General features: G+C 37.9%; 1 protein-coding gene across 1 annotated transcript; it reads right to left on the bottom strand.

Annotated features, from left to right (window-relative positions):
* Positions 1-3,899: 3,899 nt before the first annotated feature.
* Positions 3,900-4,814, bottom strand: LOC120773830 (piggyBac transposable element-derived protein 3-like). The gene has a single exon (XM_040102943.1). The coding sequence runs from the start codon at positions 4,812-4,814 to the stop codon at positions 3,900-3,902; it is 915 nt and encodes a 304-aa protein (XP_039958877.1).
* Positions 4,815-10,380: the final 5,566 nt, after the last annotated feature.

Here is a 10,380-nt window from a genome sequence, read left to right on the forward strand (position 1 = left end):
AAAGTATCAAGGGTTGATGTGACGATATAACTCGCGTTAGCTTAACATATTTATTACCTCGAAAGCTCTTATCGTTGCTATATACTTAGCAGTATATTCATATCATGAAAATTAAAAAACAAAGTAAGGAAAGCTAAGTTCGGTGTCGCGAACATTTTATACTCTCGCATGATAAAGTGATAATCGAGATTTCATTATCCGTCATTTACATATATTTGTATTTCGCTGTAAAATTAATTAGATTAGTAGTTCCTGAGATATGGTTTTTGGTCCATAAGTGGGCGAAGCCACGCCCATTTTCTATTGTTTAAAAAAGCCTAGGTGCAGCTTCCTTCTGCAATTTCTTCCGTAAAATTTAGTGTTTCTGACGTTTTTTGTTAGTCAGTTAACGCACTTTTAGTGATTTTCAACATAACCTTTGTATGGGAGGTGGGCGTGGTTATTATCCGATTTCTTCCATTTTTGAACTGTATATGGAAATGCCTAAAGGAAACGACTCTGTAGAGTTTGGTTGACATAGCTATAGTAGTTTCCGAGATATGTACAAAAAACTTAGTAGAGGGCGGGGCCACGCCCACTTTTCCAAAACAATTGGGTCCAAATATGCCCCTCCCTAATGCGATCCTTTGTGCCAAATTTCACTTTAATATCTTTATTTATGGCTTAGTTATGACACTTTATAGGTTTTCGGCTTCCGCCATTTTGTGGGCGTGGCAGTGGGCCGATTTTGCCCATCTTCGAACTTAACCTTCTTATGGAGCCAAGGAATACGTGTACCAAGTTTCATCATGATATCTCAATTTTTACTCAAGTTACAGCTTGCACGGACGGACGGGCGGACAGACAGACATCCGGATTTCGACTCTACTCGTCACCCTGATCACTTTGGTATATATAACCCTATATCTGACTCTTTTAGTTTTAGGACTTACAAACAACCGTTATGTGAACAAAACTATAATACTCTCCTTAGCAACATTGTTGCGAGAGTATAAAAAGAGTTGGTTGTATTTATAACCACTAAAGTATGAAATATAGCAGTTGAATAACGTTTTAGTTGCTTTATGCTATTGGACCTAAATGAAGATTGAAGAAAAACAAGCTGAAAGATATTAGAAATTGTTAATACCCAGAAGTTGCAAAAATCTCTTGAACTTGAATTGCCGGGCACTAAATTGTTGCATTGTCATTGCCTGCAAAATAACGGACTAAAGTCTAGAGCGATTATAAAAAATTGTTCCTAAATAATAAGCATCGTAAGGATCGATTAGAGTTCGCCAAACAACACAAACAATTTCCCATCAAGAATGGGAAGAAAGTTACTTGCTCCGATGAACCTAAAATTGATCGAATTGAATCAGACATGGATTGACATACAGGTTGGTGCACCAGATCGCAACATAGGCCTGTGAATTACATTTGGAAATGGGTCGCTGATGACTTAGAGGTGTTTTAGCGAAAATGTGCTGGTTGTACTTCGGCGGAGAGCTTATATCTTCCAAGTTTGAATATATTCGGATTCGTACGCCGATAAGGAGATATTTTCAAGAAGGATAACGATCCGAAACATCCATTAGTTCCCTGATTTGAACCCCCATTAAGCAGCTTTAGGCCATTTCAAAGGGACATTTTGTTAAAAAGATAATGCAAAGGCTGTAAACGAATTGTAAGAGCGGGTCTTCTTTTATAAAGCTCATGTGGTGGTCACACAAACTATTAACGTGACATAAGCCGACGGATTAACGAACGGACAAACAGACAGGCAGTCGGACAAGACTAGATCGACTCAACCCATCATGCCAATCATTTAAATATATGTACATTTATCTCGGGTTTCCGGCGTTCCCTTTAGGCATTATAATTCATCATCTGTTATATTTTGAATAATTTTATATTTATACTCTCGCAACAAAGTTGCTAAGGAGAGTATTATAGTTTTGTTCACATAACGGTTGTTTGTAAGTCCTAAAACTAAAAGAGTCAGATATAGGGTTATATATATCAAAGTGATCAGGGTGACGAGTAGAGTTGAAATCCGGATGTCTGTTTGTCCGTCCGTCTGTCCGTCCATCTGTCCGTCCGTGCAAGCTGTAACTTGAGTAAAAATTGAGATATCATGATGAAACTTGGTACACGCATTCCTTGGCTCTATAAGAAGGTTAAGTTCGAAGATGGGCAAAATCGGCCAACTGCCACGCCCACAAATGGCGGAAACCGAAAATCTATAAAGTGTCATAACTAAGCCATAAATAAAGATATTAAAGTGAAATTTGGCAAAAAGGATCGCATTAGGGAGGGACATATTTGGACGCGATTTCTTTGGAAAAGTGGGCGTCGCCCCGCCCCCTACTAAGTTTTTTGTACATATCTCGGAAACTACTATAGCTATGTCAACCAAACCCTACAGAGTCGTTTTCTTCAGGCATTTTCATATACAGTTTGAAAATGAAAGAAATCGGATAAAAACCACGCCCACCTCCCATATAAAGGTTATGTTGAAAATCACTAAAAGTACGTTAACCGAATAACAAAAAACGTCAGAAACACTAAATTTTACGGAAGAAATTGCAGAAGGAAGCCGCATCCAGTCTTTTTTAATAATTGAAAATGGGCGTGGCCTCGCCCACTTATGGACCAAAAACCATATCTCAGGAACTACTAGACCGATTTCAATGAAATTCGGTATATAATGTTTTCTTAACACCCTGATGACATGTACGAAATATGGGTGAAATCGGTTTACAACCACGCCTTCTTCCAATATAACAATATTTTGAATTCCATCTGATGCCTTCTCTGTATAATACGAATATAAACATTAGGAACCAATGATGATAGCGGAATAAAACTTTACAAAAATACGGTATTTGAAAAATATTTAAATGACGAATAATGAAATCTCGATTATCACTATATCATTATTTATATTGACTCATTAGGTCTATAAAAAATAAATTTTCAAATCAAAACACACTAAACTATTATAGTTTTTTTGGAATTTTTTGGGACACCGATGTCCCTATGGTCGATAAGAGATACGTTTCACTCAAACAATCTCAATTTTACTTTTATTAAGTTTGCTTGTGAGAATGGGGTAATAGGTTAATAAATACGCTTATATTATAGAAATACTGTTTATTAGTTATGATAATCAGCAAAACAATTTCTCTCATTGGTATAACATAGGTGAACGTTACACAGAACACACATATTGTTTGTTCGATTTTCTTTTTTATATTTCTCACAATTTGCACACCTCTTTCTGGTGGAGGATTTTTCCATGGGGTGCATCGATAATTGCCGCTTCACATATTTGCTCACTGCACTATTTTTTGTAGTAGGGACTCCACGTTGTCTAGTACTGTAGCCGTTTACCAAACTCCTGGCGACTACCTGTCTGAACTGTAAGGTGGACAGCAGGCTTCCCTCTAATTGCTTTTCACTGTGCAGCTTAGTATACATGGTATGCGCATTATTTACCGATATATCGAACAAATCGAAGAAAAGGCGAAGGTAGTACTCTATCTTCGATCTTCGATCTATTTCATAGCACACCTTACGTTGATCCATAAGATCTACTCCACCCATATTTTTATTATAATGTGACACAATCCCAGGACATTTGACATCAATTTTGTCGGCTGAACCAGCTTTGCGGCGCTTTACGATGTCCGTTTCTACAGGCGACAAAAAGTTGGTCAACAAATGTACTCCTTTATTATCCATCCATTTGACATAACTTATGCAATGGAAACTCGTTGAGTAAATATCGCCACGCTTCATTGTTTTGTCAGCAGGTGCAGTTTTTGGAAGTTGTTTCCTGTTAGTTCGAACTGTTCCACACGCCTTAGTATTCTGATCAATCAGCTTATATTGTAATAAAGGTGAATTGAAGAAGTTCATCCTAAGCCTTCAACCTTTTTCGTTAGCTGTAGTACTATTGATTCACCTAATCCATACTCGATTCCAGAAGTTCGTTTGCCCGTATATAGATCAAATTCAAATAGATAACCGGTCGCAGCATCACATCGGCACCATAATTTGAAGCCCCATTTGACAGGCTTATTTTTTATGTATTGCTTCATTACATTATGACCCTTAAATTTTATCATATGCTCGTCGATTGATTGTTTTACTGTGTTATTGAGGGCATTTTGAAACGATACATTGAAATGCTCTATTATTGGCCGAACTTTGTATGCCCTATCATAATTAGAGCTAGTTGTGTCTCTTACCGCTTCGTTGTTACAGAAATGTAGATTCCGGCGAATGTCTTCGAATGGAGCCCTTGGCATAACATTCGATATGAATTGTACTGCCATGTCTGGTTCTGTAGACCAGTAGTCCCTCAATGATGGCAAGATATGATAGCCCATGACTACATTCATCCCAAGAAATGCTTTCATTTCTTCGGGATCAATAGTAAACTCCCGTCCATTTTGATGAGCATATCGTATTGACTCCGATACTATATATTGCACTAAATTATCAAAATTTTTCGCTGAACAAAATATATCAAAGGGAGTCAATAGTCCATTTTCAGCTTCTTGACAGATTTGCACTTTCCCGAAGTCGTATTCCACATCACGAAAAACATTTAGTGCGTATGTTCTCGAATTCCACTTGAAGACGGGTTGATGCTGTGCTTCGTTTACAGGTGCTGATGTGGAAGGCTCAGGTCTTGTTGAGTCAGTATGTTCAGTTATCGTACCGTCAAGCAGTAAATTGTCCTCTTCCTCACTGTTATCACCCATCAAAATCTGTTGCACTTCATTTTCTTTAAGTTCAAAAAGGCCGCGTCCTTTGCGAAACATAATCTGTAACGACACGAATAAGAAAATGAAGGGTAATTGACGAAAAACATCAGTACGACAACATAATTATTCCTCATAAATAGTATCTCTCTACGGCCATAGGGACATCGGTGTCCTTTTATGTTTATTATGATTTATCGTTATACACAACATAAATAATAGTTTTAGAAATATATAAAATAAAAATTTACTTACCAGGCTATGATTATTTCACACTGTAAATTCTTAAAAAATAGTTTTACACCTTTTATGTACTGTTACAAAATACTCGATTCGCGCGCTTAACGAAGTCTCAGTTTTCGATAGCCATAGACAAAGAACGATATTTTTTTTGTGTTGCCAGCATATAAAATAAAAACGTACGTTCAAAAACTATAAGATAAAATAACAAAAAGATAAAATAAGTTTTTTAATTACTGTTTTATTGTATTATTTCTATTTGGGACACCGGTGTCCCCGTGGTCGTCAAAGGGATAAAATAAAGAGTACTTGTGTGACTGAATATTGATAAATAATTAAATATTTTGCGTTTTATTTACAATTTCTGGGTTCTTTTCGGCACAGTACATATATATATATAAACTGCAAACTTAGCCTAGACAACAAAGTGCTTTTATACAATACGGTTATAAAACCGATTTGAATATATGGCATTCAACTATGTGGTATGACCTTTGCCACTAATGTAATTACAATACAAAGTTTCCAAGCGAAAGTTCTTAGAACAATAACGTGTTCGCCATGGTACATGCGTAATGGAAGTATACATAAAGACCTTGGAATTCCTTGCTTTGGTACATTTCTGCGATCAAACACGCCTAGGAAGAAGAGTTATGCCTGCGTACTAAAGAGCGACGTATCGCCAAATCGGCTTAATCACTTGCTTCAGCTTGCTTAGTGTTTATGGTTAAGCTTTAAAAAAACAAAGCAGATCCAATAAAAGAAAGAAACATTGAAAGGTCTTGAAATCTCCAAAATTTCAATACAAAACCAGTGATTCAAATTTCCTAAATCTTAACTACTAGAAGACTAATATCGTTGGTATGCAGATGAAATTGGAGTTGGCAATCAGAGGATAGATTCGGGCTTTAGAGATTACACTAAGTGTGATTTATTGATTTTGTGAAACTGTGATATTGATTCCTTATTGTTTCTCATCCTCGAACTCGAATTGCTTGGAGCGAAAGACTCTTCTCAAATAACAGATAAATTTCAAGTTGACAGGTGACTTGTGAGATTTTATATTTTAAATTTATTTTTTATCACAACATTTTTAATAAAAATTTTTGAAAATATTGGGAAAAAGTTTTTTTCTAGACCACACATGACACCTTGAATTCACTTTCACACTTATATTAAGCAATCACGTTTAACATAAACACAGCTTAATTTGCTTCATGCCTTGATAGTTGTCGTAGCTATTCACCAAGCAATCAATAAATTGAAAATCTACTAAAAATGTATTAAAAAATAAAAGTTAGTAGCGCACACACATATAAAACTAAGGGCAATAAAATGTGAACGCTACTGTAGTGTAAATTGCGCACAAAAGCACTACATAAATGCATCAATATGGTCAATAAACAGCAACTAATGTGTACTTTTGTAAGTTAAGCTGCAATGGCCACCCACGTAACAGATCTGTTCTCTGATGCATTTTTAGTATCATAAGTGTAACATAACAACATCGCCGCATTTGCAGAGCCAGAGCGCGTTGATTGCACAAGTGATCACTCAGCGTGACAATGAAGAGTTGACGGCTGGTTATTGATTGAATTCAGATGTCATTAATTGCTGAATGAACCACAACAATGGAGAAGGAGAAGCGGTAATCCCTATGCGTATTGGATTTTATTTCAGATCAGAATCTTGGCTGCATGCAGGAGAGACCGTAAAGGATAAGACAAAATAAAGTTGAATGATATTGGTGTAATAATAAGTAATATAATTTAACTTATACACAATACACAGTCACCCTACATACGCCATATATGTATATGTAAGGGTCGCTCTTTATATTGCATTTTGGCATTTAACACTTGTTTGTTGTTGGATTATTTCAACAATGCGTTTATTGAATGCAAAGCAATCAACAAACAGCTCGCCCTAACTGTATGCTAAGAAAATAATTGAAGGTTATCACTCGTACTGCAATTGTGTCTGTGCCTGCCGGGCTTTATGCTATGTTTATTCCTTCGTATCACAATTTTAGTAATAGGATTACAGTTGCAACAGCAACAACAAATATGGAAATAAGGTTCAGCAACAACGTTTGTAGCAGCATGTTTACCCATAGCTTGGTACGTCAAAGCAATGCCTGCAAAATACAAATCGAAGCTTGCAGCAACAACTAATACAACAAAAAAACAAATTGGGAAGGGCTGAGACCGGAGTGCAGGGCGTTTCGCCATCATGGTGTGTCAGTTTCCATTATCCGTCATTTACATATTTTTCAAATACCGTATTTGTGTAAAGTTTTATTCCGCTACCATCATTGGTTCCTAATGTTTATACTCGTATTATACAAAGAAGGCATCAGATGGAATTCAAAAAAGCTTTATATTGGAAGAAGGCGTGGTTGCGGCGATTCCCAGCCATATTTCGTATGTCGTAGGGTGTTAAGAAAGCGTATATGAATTCATTGAAATCGGTCTAAAGTAGCTCCTGAGATAACCTTTGGTCGGGGCCGCCCGCACTCCAAAATTAGCTTCAAGCCATGCATAAATGCGATCCTTTGTGCCAAATTTCCGCTTTAGTATCTTTATTTATGAAGCGAGTTGCCGGCATTTATAGGTTTTCGGTTTCGCCAGAACTTCTTTCAGACGGCCATTTGCGGGGCCAAAAGGAATACGTGTACCAAAGTTTCATCATGATATCTCATTTTTATGAGTTACGGCGCGTTGGACGGATGGGCGGACGGACGGGCGGAACGAACAGACGGACAGACGGACGGACAGACAATTTATCCGGATTTCGACTCTATCGTCACCCTGATCACTTTACAGGCATCATGTAACCTCTCAAACGCGGTTTAAGGACTTACAGCCGGCATTATGTGAACAAAACTATACCATGCTCGGTGCACATTGTTGCGAGGCCTCAAAATGCAATAAAAACGCTTTGGGAACAAACAGGCAAAGCAAAGCAAAAAAAAAAAGGAAATAAACATCCAGTTAAAACTGAAAAAAAGTAGCTGTGTGTCTGCGAGAATTTGTGCAAAATAAATAGATTTTCAGGCATGCCAATCAGTGTTCGATAACAGTATTTTATGTACGTGTGTTTGTGTTTGCCGCAATTGCTGCGATATTATTATTTTTTCTTGTTCTTTCTGACCATCCAGGGGCAAGTAAAATAACAATCGACAAATCAAAAAAAAACGTAAGAAATCAAAAAAATTAGGAGAGAAATTCCACTGACAGCTTGTTTGTCAGGTAATTTAATACAAAGCGCAAATTTGATTTTTTCATCGTCACCTAACGAACTCAAGCGTACTCATATTTAACTTGGTACAACTGTTGATGGTTTAATTTTGTTCGTAGGTCACATATTTGCTTGTATACGTGTGTATGTATGGATATATAATGCGTATATGTGTGCTTGTATTTCTTGTAATTACAGTGCTTTTATTTTTTAGCTGGAAATTTGATGTCTGATTTATTATTTATATTATTATATAGCTCGCTTTCTGGCGTATGTCATGTTTTTCGCTTTTCGAAGAGTTTATTTGTAAAGTTTTTGTTTTATAAGAACATAAAAATTAGTGCGCGCCTAAAAACAACACAAATATTTTGAAAAATAAATATTTTGAATTTTTTTCATTTTCATATTATTTTAGATTTCAGGAAGTTAGGTTAACTTTGTCGATTCATTTATGTAAAATTATTTAGGCTCAAGTTAGTTATATTGTGCCATATCGACTTCCTGTGACTGATAGATTGCAGAAAATTAAAAATAAGAAAGTTGAAACCTAGAGAATACTAGTTTAATATCTTTCTTTCGACACGGCATCGGCTATCGGTTGGAGAAAGTGTAAGCAAATCTTTTTCTTATTCTTCTTTATTGGTGGAGACACCGCTTACTCGATTATAGTCGAGTTTACAATAGCGCACCAGTCGTTTCTTCTTTTCGCTACGTGGCGCCAATTGGATATTCCAAGCGAAGCCAGGTCCTTCTCCACTTGGTCCTTCCAACGGAGTGGAGGTCTTCCTCTTCCTCTGCTTCCCCCGGCGGGTACAGCGTCGAATACTTTCAAAGCTGGAGTGTTTTCATCCATCCGGACAACATGACCTAGCCAGCGTAGCCGCTGTCTTTTAATACGCTGAACTATGTCGATGTCGTCGTATATCTCGTACAGCTCATCGTTCCATCGAATGCGATATTCGCCGTGGCCAACGCGCAAAGGACCATAAATCTTTCGCAGAACTATTCTCTCGAAAACTCGCAACGTCGACTCATCCGTTGTTGACATCGTCCAAGACTCTGCACCATATAGCAGGACGGGAATTATGAGCGACTTATAGAGTTTAACTTTTGTTCGTCGAGAGAGGACTTTACTTTTCAATTGCCTACTCAGTCCGAAGTAGCACCTGTTGGCAAGAGTTATCCTGCGTTGGATTTCCAGGCTGACATTGTTGGTGGTGTTTTCGCTGGTTCCAAGATAGACGAAATTATCTGCAACTTCAAAGTTATGACTGTCAACAGTGACGTGAGTGCCAAGTCGCGAGTGCGACGACTGTTTGTTCGATGACAGGAGATATTTCGTTTTGCCCTCGTTCACTGCCAGACCCATTTGTTTTGCTTCCTTGTCCAGTCTGGAGAAAGCAGAACTAACGGCGCGGCATACGCCAGCATCTGTACACTCTTATAAAAGATGGTACCTTCTCTATTAAGTTCTGCAGCTCGAACTATTTGCTCCAGAAGCAGGTTGCAAAAGTCACACGATAGGGAATCGCCTTGTCTGAAACCTCGTTTGGTATCGAACGGCTCGGAGAGGTCCTTCCCGATTCTGACGGAGCTTTTGGTGTTGCTCAACGTCAATTTACACAGCCGTATTAGTTTTGCGGGGACACCAAATTTAGACATCGCGGCACAAAGGCACCTCCTTTTCGTGCCGTCAAGGGTAGCTTTGAAATCGATGAAGAGGTGGAGTGTGTCGATTCTCTTTTCACGTGAATATCTGGTCAGTTGTTGATTTGCCAGGTCTAGAGCCACACTGATAAGGCCCAATCAGTTTGTTGACGGTGGGCTTTAATCTTTCACACAATACGCTCGATAGAACCTTATGCGCGTTGTTGAGGAGGCTTATCCCACGGTTGTTGGCGCAGATTGTGTGGTCTGCCTGTTTGTGGATTGTGCAGAGAATTTTTAATTCCAATCGTCAGACATGCTCTCGTCTGACCATATTCTTCAAAGAAGCTAATGCATATACATATGGTGCTTATCAGTTCCTCACCACCGTATTTGAATAGCTTGGCCGGCATTCCATCGGCTCTTGTCGCTTTGTTGCTCTTCGAACGGGTAATTGCTATTCGAACTTCTTCATGATCGGTTTTGACTTCTGTTGGTT

This window comes from Bactrocera tryoni, chromosome 4 (genome assembly GCF_016617805.1).
Source record: "Bactrocera tryoni isolate S06 chromosome 4, CSIRO_BtryS06_freeze2, whole genome shotgun sequence".
Taxonomy (NCBI): Eukaryota; Metazoa; Arthropoda; class Insecta; order Diptera; family Tephritidae; genus Bactrocera; species Bactrocera tryoni.